Consider the following 16,792-nt stretch of genomic DNA (forward strand, 5'->3'; position numbering starts at 1 on the left):
GCCTCACATCTACATTGGTCATCCTTCACTTATGCCATGATTCAAGTTATCCAACTGCCTTCCACTTTTTCAGCCAGCTGCACAATGCCTTCAGTGGAATGTATGAAGATCAAGGGATCATTATAAAAAATGATTATACAATTATCTTGTTTTGGAAGCTGACGCCAATAATCTGCTGTTGTCTCACCTTCTTACACCTGAAATACTAAGGATGTTCAGTAGGCCCCCATTTTTCTTACAGGGTTTAATACAGCTTGCATTAATATCTGAGTATTCCTACCAAGTTCTTGCTATTTCTCTCCACCAATTCAATCCTTTAATTACTACTTAGCTTTCAAAGAAAACATTTTTAGAAAATACATTTCCACAAAAAGGTATAAAAGCAGTAAGAAAAAAGCAAACCAATTCACTGACAACTCTTAGAAGGTTTTTGATAGTCAATATCCTAAAGGAGACTGGTACAAAAATCATTCTTATCAAAACACACCGAGAAACACAAATTGAAAAATTTGAAATTTCTATTATTTCACATTACAGAATAATTTGTGTACGAAATGCTTTGATGTCTAGGGCTTCCTTCAAAATAATCTAGGAGAAAAGCAGATATGTATAAACAAGTTTTGCCATAAGTTTGTAATTGTTGCAGCTGGCATCATACTAAATTTGTTCTATAGTCATGTATTTTAAACACATCTCTACACATATACTACAGACATACTCATTTTCATATAAAAAGTCAACATGTTATAAACAAAACTGCTTTGGGTTCATGCACATATTTAATAATTTATAATTTATTGTTTAACTTGTTTAAATTTAAATAATTTATTATTTAATAATTATGTAAATACCCATATAAATAATTGAACAATACCATGAACACAACACTGTCTACCAAAGTATCTGGGACCTGTGTAAGGTGGAAAGCATATTCGTGGCATTTTATAACAAAAAGCTGATATATGCAGGAAAGCATCCATAAAATGAGAACTCTCTCCCAAAGTCCAGGAGTATAACTGCCCTAATTACTGATCACTAAGAAGATTTATAAGCCTAAAATTAGGGGGTAGAAGTGAAGCTCAGATAATGGATAGAAATTTGTAAATGTCCCACACTTCAACTTTACAAGTACCAGATTAGTAATTTCAAATTGTAGTGGTCCCTCATTTTACATTAGAAATTTTAAAACAGTTTTCATCACTTCTCAATTTGATACTAAGAACATAGATACCTTGTTCTTTTAATTTAGGGAGCAGCTTGTCTAACACCACCATTTTGCCACTGTTGGTAACTAGATGCATATCTGTCGTATAAGGTGGACCAGGTTCAGCTCCATCAAAGAGATATGGATGATTACAGCATTTCCTCAACTGCATCAGAATGTTCAATAACCTCATTTTGTCCATCTTCCCTGCAGAGTTTAGTATATCTATATCCTTCATTAATATCCGAGTATACCTATTGAGAAGAAAAACATTTTAAAAGCGCTCAAGTTTTCCCTGACCAGTCCCTGTTAGATACTTAATTCCCTCCCCCACCTCAACCCAAAATTATCTGTAAAGAACCAATCAACTTCTAAGATGTGGTTAGGAGTTTACCATCTATTATAACATCTTTCTTTTTTCTTGTTTTTCTTTATTGCCCCCACTGTTCCAATGTTCACTTAGGCTTTGGGCCTTGAGGTCCAAAACAGTATGTCTCCTTGGGATGAATTAAAAGAAGCAGTATGACACAACATTAACTAATCAAAACTAACACTTAAGCTTTAAATGTAATTTTAATTCGTAGTCTTTTCCTAATGGAAGAGTACCACTATTCAATGTAGCTAGTGTAGAATTTGGGTAAGAATGTGAGGATCTGGGGAGGGGGAAAGAATCATGTTAGGGTAAGGCATGATGATGAGAAAAAAATGAATACAATGTGATTTAAATATAAACAGAAGTACATGGGGGGAGAAGGAGATATGAGGGCAGTAAAGCTATAGCCATATATGTATTGTAAAAAGCCTTGAATGCATATCAAGAACTTAAACATCCTGCAGGTAAGAGTAATCTGTCTAAATACCAAAGTTTCAAGACCTTGAATCCTCTGAACAAAATAATTTCAATAACCTAAAGCCATCTATGCTTAACAATTCCAATTACTAGGCAGAAAATATTCATGGTAGACCTTTCCATCACATTTCTGACTGATACGAAGTTCACCAAAGTTTTTAACTAAAAAAAAGACTTCTCTTCCCTTAACATGGACTCAATGTTGTAGTTATTTTAGAGCCACAGAAGACAAAGCCTAATAGCTTTGAACCTTATAAAAGCCTTCCAAAAGTTTTGAGGACATTTAGGATGGACTACCTTCCACAGTAGTTACCTCTTTCCCAGATAATGTGCCCATTTCTTACATTCTATCTTTTCTGTCCTTTTATCAACAACTCCAGCCCTTTGCAAATACTTATCAAGTACAGAATTAAATACACTTGAAATATACTGTAACCAGTGAAGAAAAGGGCGCTGTTTATTTCCCTCCTTTGAACACTATACTTATATTAATAGATGCTAAGATAATAATGTCTTTTTTTTTTTTTTTACAGCCACTTCACTTTGTAGATTCATGGTGACCTATCTATAAAAAAATTTTTTTTTAATATTAAGTTAGTGGTTTATAGCCTTTTGGATTTCATACACACGTAAAACCTAAGAAAAGAGAAAACTTACCAGGTTTTCAACATTTTTATTACGCCCTAGAGAGACGTTTAAAAATAGCTACCATGTATTACCACCATAAATTCACAAAAGGCCATTTTATCCTGCCTAAAATAACACATCAACTCAGAATGGAGTCTTATAAATTAAACACATGTAGCTTTAAAATTTAAAAGAAAGACCTGAATTTTCTATCTCTACAATCTCCAACTTCATCAGAGATTAGCACTAATCCACAATCCAGTATTTGTGAACCACCAACTTAACATTATGCCTACATCCGTGCCATCAGTTTCTTTTTAAAAAATCCAAGTAGAAGGGTTTATACATATACGCCTGTTTAGTTAAATGTGAAGTTTAATCCTTGGATTCATGAACCTCCCACTCTGATTCTGTCAGCTAGTTTCAAGTCTTTGTATTATAAATTTGATTAGCAAGTCCTAAGTCTTTACCAGAAAACTCTTCAGTCTGAGTTCAGAGAGCAAACAGGAATTCCTTGAAGACACAATTAGGAAAACAAGGTACAAACAAAAGTTAGTGAAGAATCAATAGTGATTTCAAAACATCTAAGAACACATACCATTCCCTTTGCATTTTGCTGAGACCCACATAGATTTTTACTTCCTTCTTTGGAGGCAAACTCTTTTCAACATCAGCTTTAATTCGACGAAGGAGGAATGGACGCAAAACCTTTCAGATCAAAAAGAAATGGAGATGACCTTATTTATAAGTATTATTTCAGGATCTCAAGATTGTTTATTACATGGAAATTTATCTATTTTTTAGGACTTCTCCCTTCTAAATATGTAATTTCTTATTACCAAATTCCTAAAGGGTAATACAAGATCATTACTTATTCAACACATACAATGAATATATACTTGCCATATTGTCACAAAATACTGAAAACATTGAAGTATTGATGCTTTCAATAGTCACTGACTTTCAGGTTTAAAACTAGTCATAGTACTCCCTTATCTGTGTATTAACCACAGTCTGGAAGCAGATGATCCTCCTCCTAACATATATCATAAGGTCAGTAGTAGCCTAACCCTATAGCACAATGCCTAATGTCCTTCATTTCACTTCATCTCATCATGTAGGCATTTTTATCATCTTATCACAACAGTACAGTAAGGTATTTTGAGAGACCATATTTATACAACTTATGTTACAGAATATTTACAATTATCCTATGTTATAATTACTGCTGTTAATCTCTTACCTGGACTAATTTATGAATTGAACTATCACAGGTATGTATGTATAAAAACAAACCCGTATGTATGGGGTTTGGTACTATCTGTGGTTTCAGGCATCCACTGGGAATCTTGGAACATATCACCTGCAGACAAGAGGTGGTGGGGAAGGAGGGGGAGGGACGGGACGGGACAGGACTACTGTACTTGCAGGTAGTTTGTCCAACAGTACTTAAATTTTTTTTTTTCAACGTTTATTCATTTTTGGGACAGAGAGAGACAGAGCATGAACGGGGGAGGGGCAGAGAGAGAGGGAGACACAGAATCGGAAACAGGCTCCAGGCTCTGAGCCATCAGCCCAGAGCCCGACGCGGGGCTCGAACTTGCGGACCGCAAGATCGTGACCTGGTTGAAGTCGGACGCTTAACCGACTGTGCCACCCAGGCGCCCCCGTCCAACAGTACTTAAAGCTATGCTCACATTTAAATGTTTTTATGGTTACAGTTTTTAAGTTTACCACCCTTTTGGTGGGTGGGCAGATGGGTGAAATAGATGATGGGGATTAAGGAGTGCACTTATGATAAGCACTGGTGATGTACTGAATTGTTGGATCACTATACTGTACACCCAAAACTAATATAACACTGTATGGTACACTATACTATACCATTAAAATAAAAACTTAGTAAAAAAAATTTTACTACTCTATTTTTTACAGAAGTAGACCATACATAAAGTACACAAATCATGACTATACAACTGAATAAATTTTAATCAAGTAAACATACCCATGTAACCAATTACCACCTAGATAAAAATAGAATACTGCAGAAATCCCTCTTAGAACCATCCCAGTCACTATTCTTTTTTGTCCCCAAGGGTAAACAATGATCTTATTATTTTAACATCCTAGATTAGTTTTGCCTGTTATTTTTAACTTTACCCACATATATACAGTATATGTGTATTTTTATACATTTTATCTCATTTCTTTTATTCAGCATGTTTGTAAACCTACCCATGTTATATTGTACGTAGTTCATTTTCATGAAATTTAAAACATCTACAAAACTAAAGATTTTTTATTTTTATCTTCCTATGTTCTATTTATACTAGCCTATAAAAATATGTAACAAATTAAAAACTGGTGAAAGAATCAGCAACACTTCTCTAATATCATCATGTAAGGAAGCTAGTATAGTCTTAGCTGACAGCCAGCACCAACTGCCAGACATGTTAGTGAAGACCTTCAGCCCCACTGGCCCTTTTCTAGAATTGTCCAGGTAAACGCAGCTGGACAAATCCAGGTAAAACCAGCAAAGAAACCACTCAGCCAACCCATAAATTCTGGAGTTACTAAAATATATACTATTAAGGGTTTTTTTTTTGGGGGGGGGGGGGAGGATGTTAGGAGTATTTTGCAATAATAGGTAACTAATACATCAAGTAAGAAAAATCTCATTTCTAAGTATACCTATGCTGACTCTGAATATCCTCTTTCATCATGAGACCACAGGAACTACAGTGGGAACTTCAAGACAGAGTACAGAAAGGTAGCTACCAGGCCCCAACTTGGTAAGCATCTTCATACTACTCTGAACAAAACATAGATGCCAAAAGTGGATGGTTTTGTTATGTGGATTGTTTTAGTTTGCTTTATGTACATGTACCTATTTATTAAAGCAAAGTCTACATATATACCCCACACTCCTAGTAAGTAAATCTAAATTGGGTGCTTACATGCTTAAATGCCACCTAAATTGAAACAAAGAGATCTAGGAGATTATCACCTTCAAATACTTAATATAATTAAATTTCAGTACATGAGAATTTTAAAACACATAATTAATTTATATAGAAACAAGTATTTGAACATTCATAAACTTAATTATTCCTCTGTTCAAATATCCACTATGAATGAGGCACTGTGCTGGAGATACAAATGTAAGACATGTTTCCTGACTTTGTGTTTACAAGGCACAGCAGGAAAAACATTTGTAGATTAAACATTTCAAAACTCTATGCAAAGTCCTATTCTAGTTAGAATGCCATGATTATTAAAGATGGGATACAAAGAAATTTCTAGGCTGGCCTTGTCCTGGGTATTCAGTGGAAAAGGCGACATTACCACTGAGTGCTGGACTAGGTAGGGAAAGAGGGGGAGAGTAGGAAAGGGGACACTAGATGTACCAGAAAGGATAGGCAAAGACAAAGAAACTGCCATTAGCACAATGTTTACAGAAAATTGACAGTGAGGTCAGGAATTCTAACAAATTAAATTGATGTAAGAAGTGTAACAGAAGTTAGAGAATGTCAGAAAAGTTAAATCATGGGGGTTGGGGAGGAGAGCTGCCCACACCCCGCCAGGGGGCACCTACAATGCCCAGCAACACGTTTGGTTGTCACAAATGGGGACATGCTATTGGCATATAGTGGATGGAAGTGTCAAAAATGCTGTTAAACAGGAAAACCACCTAAAACTATTTAGACCAAAATGTCAATATGAGTTGAGAACCCATGAGTTAGGTCATGAAAGGCCTTGTATGCCATGTTTACAAGGTCTGGCTTTATTCTGCTCGACACGCTATCTTAATCTGGGTTCTATTTGAGAAATTACCTACCAACTTTCACTTGTGAACCTTCATGAAGAAGGAACAAAGCTACATATCAAAACAAAAAATTACCAACTCTGCTCACAATGCACTATTAGTGGTTGCTTATACAGTCAATGGATTTAAAAACAAAAGACTGACCCCCTTAGCCTTTGAGAACCACGTCTTAAATTCAGATTACTTTTGCATTTATTAAATTAGGATTTCATCCTAGGTTCTAACATTAAAAGCACCGTACCTCACCCTGCTCCCCCTTACTGTAAGATCAAATGGTTAAGTGATAGGATTCAAATAGATCTGATTCTGCAGCACACCTGGGCGGCTCACCTGGTTAAGCAACCAACTCTTAATTTCAGCTCAGGTCGTGATCTCACGATTTGTGAGATTGAGCCCGCATCGGGCTCTGTGCTGTGGGTGCGGAGCCTGCTTGAGATTCTTTCTCTCTCCCTCTCTCTCTGCCCCAGCCCCACTGGGTGTGTCTCTCTCTCAAAAATAAAGAAATAAACTTAAAAAAAAAATAAATAAATAAAAATAAAAACAAATAGATCTGATTCTGGTCACTATGTTTTGTTGGTTAACAGAAAAATAATCCACTAATTTAAACCTCTCTACTCATGTTTCCCATTAGAAATATGCTTTAACCTTATTCCAAAATACTTACCATATGAAGCCTCTCAACCAGCTTTTGATCGCCAAGGCAATTGTTTGTATCAAACCATGAATCAAAGTCCTAGATTAACAAACCAAAAATATATTAAGATCAGAAATATTAACTACCAGCATTAACTACAAATACCCTATTTATGCTAGAGATAACAATGATTTCTAGAATTAATTGAGTATTTGAGTTGTAGATTGCAAAAAATCATTTGGTTCAATCCCATACATTTCACGTGTCACTGTTAGCAATTAATTTTAGAACTACTTTGAGAATCAGATTACTTCCTAAACAATTTTCTCAAAAACAAATATGACAAGTTTCACAATGAAAAAAACAATAGTTGGAAGAGAAATTCTGTAGAATTAGAGAATTAATATTCTTGAAAAATATCTTTCTTTAGAAAAGCTTAAAAATTAAAATCACTTTAGTTTGTTCTCTAAGGCTACTCAGACTACTCAAACACAAAGTTTGCAGAATAGTCAATTTTAACTAAATTAATTTAAATTACCAACATTTCATTAGTATTTGGGTAGGATCTGAAAAAGGGTAACATTTCCATATTCTTACCTCTTTAGCATATCTGGTATATATTTGTGCTCTGTTAGTAAGCATAATCTTAGAATTAACGGTGTTAACTACAAGAAAACTTTAACTTATTGCTAAACAAAGTATCAATGCACTAAGAAAAAGAAATGATCTCAAACAAAAGCGTCTAAATACATAAAAGCAGAACTAAAGTATTTTTCTGAGTTAAATGTCTTCCAAGAACACAAATTTCTCTATTCTTTTAAAATGATCCTTGGGGCGCCTGGGTGGCGCAGTCGGTTAAGCGTCCGACTTCAGCCAGGTCACGATCTCGCGCTCCGTGAGTTCAAGCCCCGCGTCGGGCTCTGGGCTGATGGCTCAGAGCCTGGAGCCTGTTTCTGATTCTGTGTCTCCCTCTCTCTCTGCCCCTCCCCCGTTCATGCTCTGTCTCTCTCTGTCCCAAAAAAATAAATAAACGTTAAAAAAAAAAAAAAATTAAAAAAAATAAATAAATAAAGCTGCTAATATGCAAATTAAAAAAAAATAATAATAAAAAATAAAATGATCCTTAACACAACAATCCAAAATTATCCCTTTTGGAACTTAATTGAGTTCTTCAAAGCCACACACACACACACACACACACACACACACACACACACACACACGCTAGCGCGCATGCTCTCTGTATCTCTTGCTCTTAATTGAGTTCTTCAAAGCACACACACACACACACACACACACACACACACACACACACACACACTCTAGCGCGCATGCTCTCTGTATCTCTTGCTCTCTCCAGCCATGGAAACAAAGTTAAAAAATGAACAAATGAACTCTGGTTCAGCAAAACATTGAAATTACAAACGGCATAGACTTTCAATATACATATTATATTCTTAGGTACAGCCAACAGTTTGAGTACCTAACCATTTTTATGAGTGCAAATAATCTATTAAAAGGTAACTTAGGTTCAATGTTTGTCAGACCATAAAAAAAGATGGCTAGACAGGTTTTACCGAATTTGAAGACAATCTTGGGAAGAGTACATTTATGGGACTTAAAACACAATCAATGTGAAGCTCACAAATTCACCTGGGGTATAACCTGAGCAGTACTTAAGAACACAGGCAGTCCACCGACAGCCGCTGAAATTCAGGCCGTGACTACCTGTTTGGTGTATGAATCTATGATATTCCAGAGGGGGAAAACAATGGTTTGTAAAATGATATTTGTCTGGGTGGCTCCGTTGGTTGAGCATGAGACTTCAGCTTAAGTCATGATGTCACTGTTTGTGTGTTTGAGCCCCACATAGGGCTCTGTGCTGACAGTTGGGAGCCTGGAGTCTGTTTCAGATTCTGTGTCTCCCTCTCTTTCTCTGCCCTTCCCCAGCTCGTGTTCTCTCTCTCTCCCTCCCTCCCTCAAAAATAAATAAACTTTAAAAAAAGAAGTTAAAAAAAAAGAAAAAGAAACCCAAAGACACAAACAAGTAAACTCTCAGGAGGCATAGAAAAAATTTGGTAGGTTATACCAGGCCATATAAAAGATGAAAAATTAACAATTATCTCAAGCAGGGCTGAAAGGTCAATTTTATTATAAAAATGTATAGCATTAAACAAAAACATTAACATTCCAACCAAACGGTAAGACATACTTACGTCTGCTGAATTAAAGACATCTGGCAACAAAAAATTAAGAAGTGACCAGAGCTCGTGCAAGTTGTTTTGAAGAGGTGTTCCAGTTAATAATAGTCGATTTGTAGTCTTGAATTCCCTCACTATTTCTGACAACTAAAAGAACCAAATTCATCATTAGAAGATTCTACACACTGATCAAATTCTAAATGAAGATACAAATGATTTTCATTTCCAAATACCAAATTACCTTGGATTTTTCATTTTTGATCCTGTGAGCTTCATCTATAACTAAGTATCTCCAATTAAATTTTTTGAAAACAGACTTCTCTTTTATAAGCATTTCATAAGATGTTACACATACATCCCATTCTCCTGGTAATAAAACATCTCTGACAAAAGCAGCCTGTGCAGCAAGAGAAAAAAATTACATCAGGCAGAAATAAACTATAGATTAAATTTATTGATGACAAGTAATCTAATACATAAAAGAGGGTAGAAATATTAAAAAGAGATAGTTACCTATAGTATGAAAGCATCCAGAAATGGCTCAAACTAACTTCATTAATCATTTTCACTAATCATTTTTTTTTTTTTTTCAACGTTTATTTATTTTGGGGACAGAGAGAGACAGAGCATGAACGGGGGAGGGGCAGAGAGAGAGGGAGACACAGAATCGGAAACAGGCTCCAGGCTCTGAGCCATCAGCCCAGAGCCCGACGCGGGGCTCGAACTCACGGAGCGTGAGATCGTGACCTGGCTGAAGTCAGACGCTTAACCGACTGCGCCACCCAGGCGCCCCTCACTAATCATTTTTAAGTGTCAGAGCCATTTAGTAAAAAAATAATTGACGAATTGATCAGTGCAAAATTCAATAAACTAAATAACTCTTAAATGTCTTTTTTCATTTCCAACAGGTGCTAAAATTCTTAGGAGAGACAGGTTTAGGCAAAGGAGTGTATGGTTTGTGCCATAAAGTGAAGACTCAAGGATGGTTTGCAGTAACCATTTTCACTCCTTTCATATTTACAATCTATTAAGGCTTTGCTATTGTAAGTCTTATTTTACAAGAAAGTAAAGCAAGAAGTGGTTTAAATTGGGCTCCAAAACATAAAAAGGAATTTGGTAACTTAAAATACCCAAAATATCTATACAAGGAGAAAAAGAAATCTAGAATAATCACTGATTGCTAAATGAAGAGGAAACAAAATTAAGTACATTTACTTTTAACATAGTACACTTTAAAATCTGAACTTTATATTCTCAAAAGTATCATTATTTCCTTCCAAAAAATTTCAACTAACCAACATTTTAACTTATTTCAATAAATACCACACCAGCTAACCAAAATACTGTGATTGGCTCAATCCATCTTTAAAAAATACCGTGACTGGGGCGCCTGGGTGGCGCAGTCGGTTGGGCGTCCGACTTCAGCCAGGTCACGATCTCACGGTCCGGGAGTTCGAGCCCCGCGTCGGGCTCTGGGCTGATGGCTCAGAGCCTGGAGCCTGTTTCCAATTCTGTGTCTCCCTCTCTCTCTGCCCCTCCCCCGTTCATGCTCTGTCTCTCTCTGTCCCAAAAATAAATAAACGTTGGAAAAAAAAAAAAATTTAAAAAAAAAAAAATAAAAAATACCGTGACTATTAATTACCATTATGCATATCAATCTAAACAAAATCTGGCTCCTCAAATTTCCAACCACTTCTCAAACTCAAAACTTCTTTAAACAAGGATTTTGCTTCTAGAATGAGAACATGCCCTTTGATTTTATACAACCAATCTCAAAATAAAAGAAACTATATTCATATGGCATCATACAGTCTACAACTCCTTTTCCCCAGTAGGATTCTTGACCACCAAGATAATATGACATCTGTAAATTACGAATATTTGTGAAGACCCAAGTTCACTATTGGACTCCTTCTCTTTTATCCTCTTCTAGTTACCCCCCTCCCCTAAACCTAAATTCAAATTGTTTTAATATCAAAAATGTAAAGGAACATGAAAAGCTTACTCTTTGTTCTTTATCTCCTATCAAGCAAACAGATCTAAGTGTTGGTACCCATCTCTTGAATTCACTCATCCAGTTGTGTAATGTAGACTTAGGAACCAAAACCATATGAGGACCGGGAATGTTTCTATAGTGTTTCATGTACCCAAGAAGAGAAATTGTTTGAAGAGTCTTTCCCAAGCCCTGAAAGAGTAACCACAAAGCAATGAAAAACAAAAACAAAGTAGACATCCATATTTGCATTTCCCGACATACAAAAATATTCAAAAGCAAAGCTGTGTTTGTAATAACTAACAAATTGCAAGCACATGATATGTGTCAAGCTCAGCAGTGTTGTTTTTTAATCTTCAGAGGTCTATAAGGAGGTACTACTACCATGCCATAAGGCCCATAAGTGACTTTCCCAAAGTCGCATAGCGGGGCTAGAAGACCCATTTCTTTTGACTCCATGCAATTAAGTGTTTTAGCACTATCGCTGTATGGAAATTTTGAAACATTTCACTACATAACTAATAAGTAGTAAACGAGGTAAATGTTTTGAGACAGAATTATACAAGCTGCCACATTGAGAAAATATTCATTGATGAGAAATCAATGAGCCTACTTGTGTTTTACAGAAGTAGAGGGAAACAGCCAAAACATTTTATTACAAAAGTCTGTCAAAAACATGTTTCTCAAAATGTATTACTTTTAAATTTATTACACTTTTATAAATAATAATTTCTCACAACTGAAGTATAGATTCTGCTTCTGCAACTAAAGCAAGTCTGACAGAGTTTAGTTTGCTAACAGTTCTAGATTGTAATCAACAAAAATTATGTTCTACTGTCTTAACTTGTATAAATTTCATGGTACAAAGGATTTAATTACAAAAATATGGCCTTCTAAAAAACTATGAAACACATACCATTTCATCTGCAAGGATACCATTGATGCCATTCTCATACAAAGAAATGAGCCAATTCAATCCTCGGACCTGATAATCTCTCAGTTTACCCCATTTTACATCTGAGAATAAGAGAGAAAACACAATGCACATTTTAAAGACACAAGAAATAAAGAAAGGCTGTCCCTTTCATCTGATACTTGGGTTTAACTTGGACTTGCACAGGTTTACTCTGTGACTTTCCTGTCTTCAATTTGCAAGTCATTGGAAGCAACCACTGTGATCTGGAGCCGAGAAGGAGCGGACGGATAAGGAGAATAACCAAGTGCAAAAAACATGACTGCAAAGCATCAGATTACCTACCCCAATCACTCAGTTCTTACGTTACCAATATATATTGGTACTAGAGACTCTCTTTGCTCTTTATATCCTTTTTTTAATGTTAACACAAATGTTTTTAAACCAAGTGTTTTCACCTTCCATGATAACCCATAGACATTCTCTGGGGATTTAGTTTTCCTCCTAACAAAGGAGAAATAAGACAAGATATACAGAAATTGTTTTTCCTTTACCTTTTATAAGTTACTTTTTTAACAGGCTCAAAAGAGACAATATCTCTTCTGGGGTTTACTACACATTTCCCACCCCAGAAAAATTACTAAGTATATACATCATAATCACCAGATTTTTTTTTTAAATATGCACCTCTATACCCTATCGTCTTTCAAAAACCACTGCTTTCTGGGAAAACTAGCTACAATGTAGAAATGTGAGAAAGAAACAACCCAAATAATTCAAATTTCCTTCTCCCTTTGCACCAAACACCTGGCTCTATTTTCTAACTTCATGAAAAGATATGAAAACTGGGTATTCCACAGCCAAAAAAAACCCTGAAAATACATACTTTAAACAGATCGCTGAATTTCTAACCAGATCCTGTCTTGTCTGAAGTTCAACTTGCTAAGAGTTAAAATTACAGTTAATTTAAATAACAAGTCCAAACTGTAGGTCCTATAGTGACCTTTATAAAGTTTTGCTGTTGGTTAACAACCATTATGACCACACAAACAAGTTATCCAGTAGTAAGAGAAAGGAGATCAGGAAAAAAAACAAAAAAAAAACCCAAAAAACTATAGGCTTCAGTAAAGACAAACATGCCACCAGACAAAATTATACATATGTAAAACTTAAATCTGGTTAACCAGGTTTTCTTTAGGAAAACCATTAAAAAACAAATGTTTCAGAAAAAAATTTAAAACTAACTTAATACAAAATCCTGAGATCAGTTAACCAAAGTGTTCATGAAGTGCTTTTCTTTACACATTAAGTTTTCTTATCTGGGGCAAAAACAAGGCAAAATCCATTCTAGTTTTACACATACATTCAGGCAACAACAAACACAATGGCATTTTATGCCCCTTTGAAATACAGCATCGCTATTAATATGCTACCACTCCCATCCAAAAAAAATCTGAAATTTATTTCACGTTCAATAAATTTCAAAAGATTACTAAAAATTCCCTTTATAAATTACAATCAAAACAAATCCAAAACATTAACCAAAGAATGTTTCAAAGGGGATTCTGGAAAAAATCAAGTAGTTATAAATATGTATAACATACATGATGGAGAGTCTTCAAATCTAGTGCAAACATTGGTTGCTTTAGAGCTTTCGGTTAAGAGTTCTTCATCCTCCTCTTGCTCAGTTCTACGATGTCGGTAGCTGTCAAGTTCATGATAAAATCAACTGATTAGCACTTTAGTTTTAACTACCAGCTACTATTTCAACATAGTAGTCAAGTGGCTGACCAAGATTCCACAATAATTTTTAAGAGGCATTTACATTAAGACCAGAAAAGTGGAACAATAGATATTAGTAAATTTAAACCTGAAATATTTTACATGGCTTTCTAAAATACATATAATGTAATTATTACAACAGTGTAACACCTGAAGTAATGTGATAATCTCATTTCAAGGAACTACGCAGTCAGAAAAATTTCATAATTTGTAATTTGAAGTTATATTTTAAAGTATTTCCGGGGCGCCTGGGTGGCGCAGTCGCTTAAGCGTCCGACTTCAGCCAGGTCACGATCTCGCGGTCCGTGAGTTCGAGGCCCGCGTCGGGCTCTGGGCTGATGGCTCAGAGCCTGGAGCCTGTTTCCAATTCTGTGTCTCCCTCTCTCTCTGCCCCTCCCCCGTTCATGCTCTGTCTCTCTCTGTCCCAAAAATAAATAAACGTTGGGAAAAAAAAAAAATTATAAAAAAAAAAAAGTATTTCCACCAGGAAAAAGAAAAAAAAAAAAAAAAAGCTCCAGAAATCACATTTTAAAAACTACAACTTTCAAAAGGATAAGATTGTGCCATCTGAGACAATATGGTTGGACCTAGAGGGTATTATGTTAAGTGAAATAAGACTGAGAAAGACAAATACCATATGACTTCACTCATAAATGAAACCTAAAAAAATAAATAAGAAATAAACAAAAAGCAAAATCAGAACTGTAAATACAGAGAACTGAGTTGCCAGAGGAAAAAAGGGTGGGGCACTGGACAAAATGGGTGAATGGGAGAGACATATAGGCCTCCAGTTATGCTGTGAGTAGGTCACAGAATGAAAAAGCAGAGCACAGGAACACAATCAATAATATTGTTAACAGTGATGCAATGGAACCGATGGTAACTATACTTATGGGGAACACAGCATAATGTATAAATCTGTCCAGTCATTAAGCTGTACACCCAAAACTAATGTCAACTGTATGTCAACTACACTCAAAAATAAAAATTAAAAATATAACTGTGACTTTCACTGTGATAATAATATAGCATAATGTATAGAGTTGTGGAATCACTGTTGCACACCTGAAAGTAATGTAACATTGTATGTCAACTATGCCATTAAAAATAAATATACTTAAATCTACCATTTTCAGCAAAAGCTGCAGAATATGCAGAACAGAAATTTAGTGCTTAAGCAATGACTCTTCATCCAAGATTTCATCAGAACTACTCAAAGCCTATTACAAATGCCCAGATTCTACATCCCAAGAGAATCAGATACAGCCCCTTAAAAACTAATTTTCTGCAGTTTTAATATTGCCAAATTTCTTAATCTCTAAAGGGCTCATGTTAGAAGTACTTCAATTCTCCAATTCTGAAGCTTCCAATTTTGAACCTTCATACTTCCAACAAATATTTTCATTTAAGTTAGAAAACAGTAGATTATGCCACTCTTGTAACTTCTAAATCTAAGTGCTAGTTTGATCTGTACCAAAACTACATGCTTGAAAGAAGAGGATAATTAGCCTTTTCAGAAGAATTCTTCAGAAACTCAGACCAAGGCAGTAAATATATGCAAGAATATTCTTGTTTCATGTGCTTCAAAGTAGAATGTCTTAGTTATTTTTCATACTTCTCCTCCTTTTAGCCCTATAAATCTTAATACAAAGATCTACCCTCAATTCCAATTTATTCTCCATAAACTAGAAAAGAACTTTTTTTTTTAAACGTTTATTTTGAGAGAGAGAAAGGGGAGGGGCAGAGAGAGGGAGAGAGAGAATCCCAAGCAGACTCTGCTGTCAACACAGGGCACTGCATCGATCTCAGGAACTGGTTCGTAAGATCACGACCTGAGCCAAAATCAAGAGTCAGATGCTTAACTGACTGAGCCATCCAGGCACTTCCAACTAGGAAAGAACTTTAACTTTCTTTTCTTATTTTTTTTTTTTTTAAATAAAATCTCCCCACAGGCTATTATCAAGATGATTGATTATTATGGTCATGAAACTGAAGATAAAGGCTAGAATGTGCTTATTACTTCAAATTGAGGGTTAACTGAACATAACTGTGGATGATGGATTAAAATAAATAAATACATATATATATATATATACACACACACACACACATCCTTATACTTAAGGACAGTACCATCACCCTAATTAGTTCACATAAGCTAAATTTCCATTTAAGACGGTCTAAAGGTTAAAGAAGAAATGTGCTAAACCAAGACTCCTTGTCCCCAATAACACTAGTAAGACCAAGCTAAACAATATATATTTACTATAGAATACCTTTATGTTATATAATCTTAATACAAGTGTTTCTTTCCATCACGTATTAACTACACTATAAAATACCCATTATAGTAGTTCACATTTCCAGAGCACGACATCTGATGCTATTTAAATAGCTGAAACTTCTCAAGTCAGAACAATTTAAATACACCTGAAGTACAAGGGTCTCTTATAAAGTTTCATAAGTATTAAAACAAAAGCACTCTGATTACACACAATGGGTAAGAAGATAGATTAGATGACTGGAATATCCAAGTAAGATTAAGGTATTATGCTTATGCTTTTTGACCATAATCCCTTCAAGATATAGCTCACACTTCCGTGTTTCTGTAAATTGTGTGGTAAACTTAATGTTATTGGTGAGTTTGTAATTTCCTCTTTTAAGTGTATTTATTTACTGATTATTTTTCATTTTTCACCTTGGGAATTACATGGTCATTCCAGAGAACTGAGATTGCCCTAAATCTATTAATATTAAATCTA

The 16,792-nt window shown here is 35.2% G+C and overlaps 1 protein-coding gene across 1 annotated transcript in view; it reads right to left on the reverse strand.

The window, feature by feature from the left end:
* The window catches only part of SMARCA5 (SNF2 related chromatin remodeling ATPase 5), a 38,991-nt gene that overhangs the window by 13,702 nt on the left and 8,497 nt on the right, over nucleotides 1-16,792 (reverse strand). The window contains exons 4-11 of the mRNA XM_025922448.2: nucleotides 13,853-13,953; nucleotides 12,252-12,352; nucleotides 11,348-11,527; nucleotides 9,584-9,739; nucleotides 9,358-9,489; nucleotides 7,172-7,240; nucleotides 3,280-3,389; nucleotides 1,232-1,458 (exon numbers count right to left, since the gene is read on the reverse strand). Coding sequence (XP_025778233.1) covers nucleotides 1,232-1,458; nucleotides 3,280-3,389; nucleotides 7,172-7,240; nucleotides 9,358-9,489; nucleotides 9,584-9,739; nucleotides 11,348-11,527; nucleotides 12,252-12,352; nucleotides 13,853-13,953 — 1,076 coding nt within the window. The remainder of the gene's footprint in view (nucleotides 1-1,231; nucleotides 1,459-3,279; nucleotides 3,390-7,171; nucleotides 7,241-9,357; nucleotides 9,490-9,583; nucleotides 9,740-11,347; nucleotides 11,528-12,251; nucleotides 12,353-13,852; nucleotides 13,954-16,792) is intronic.

The sequence above is a fragment of the Puma concolor genome, chromosome B1 (assembly GCF_028749965.1).
Source record: "Puma concolor isolate L17-30 chromosome B1, mPumCon1.1.hap2, whole genome shotgun sequence".
Classification (NCBI taxonomy): Eukaryota; Metazoa; Chordata; class Mammalia; order Carnivora; family Felidae; genus Puma; species Puma concolor.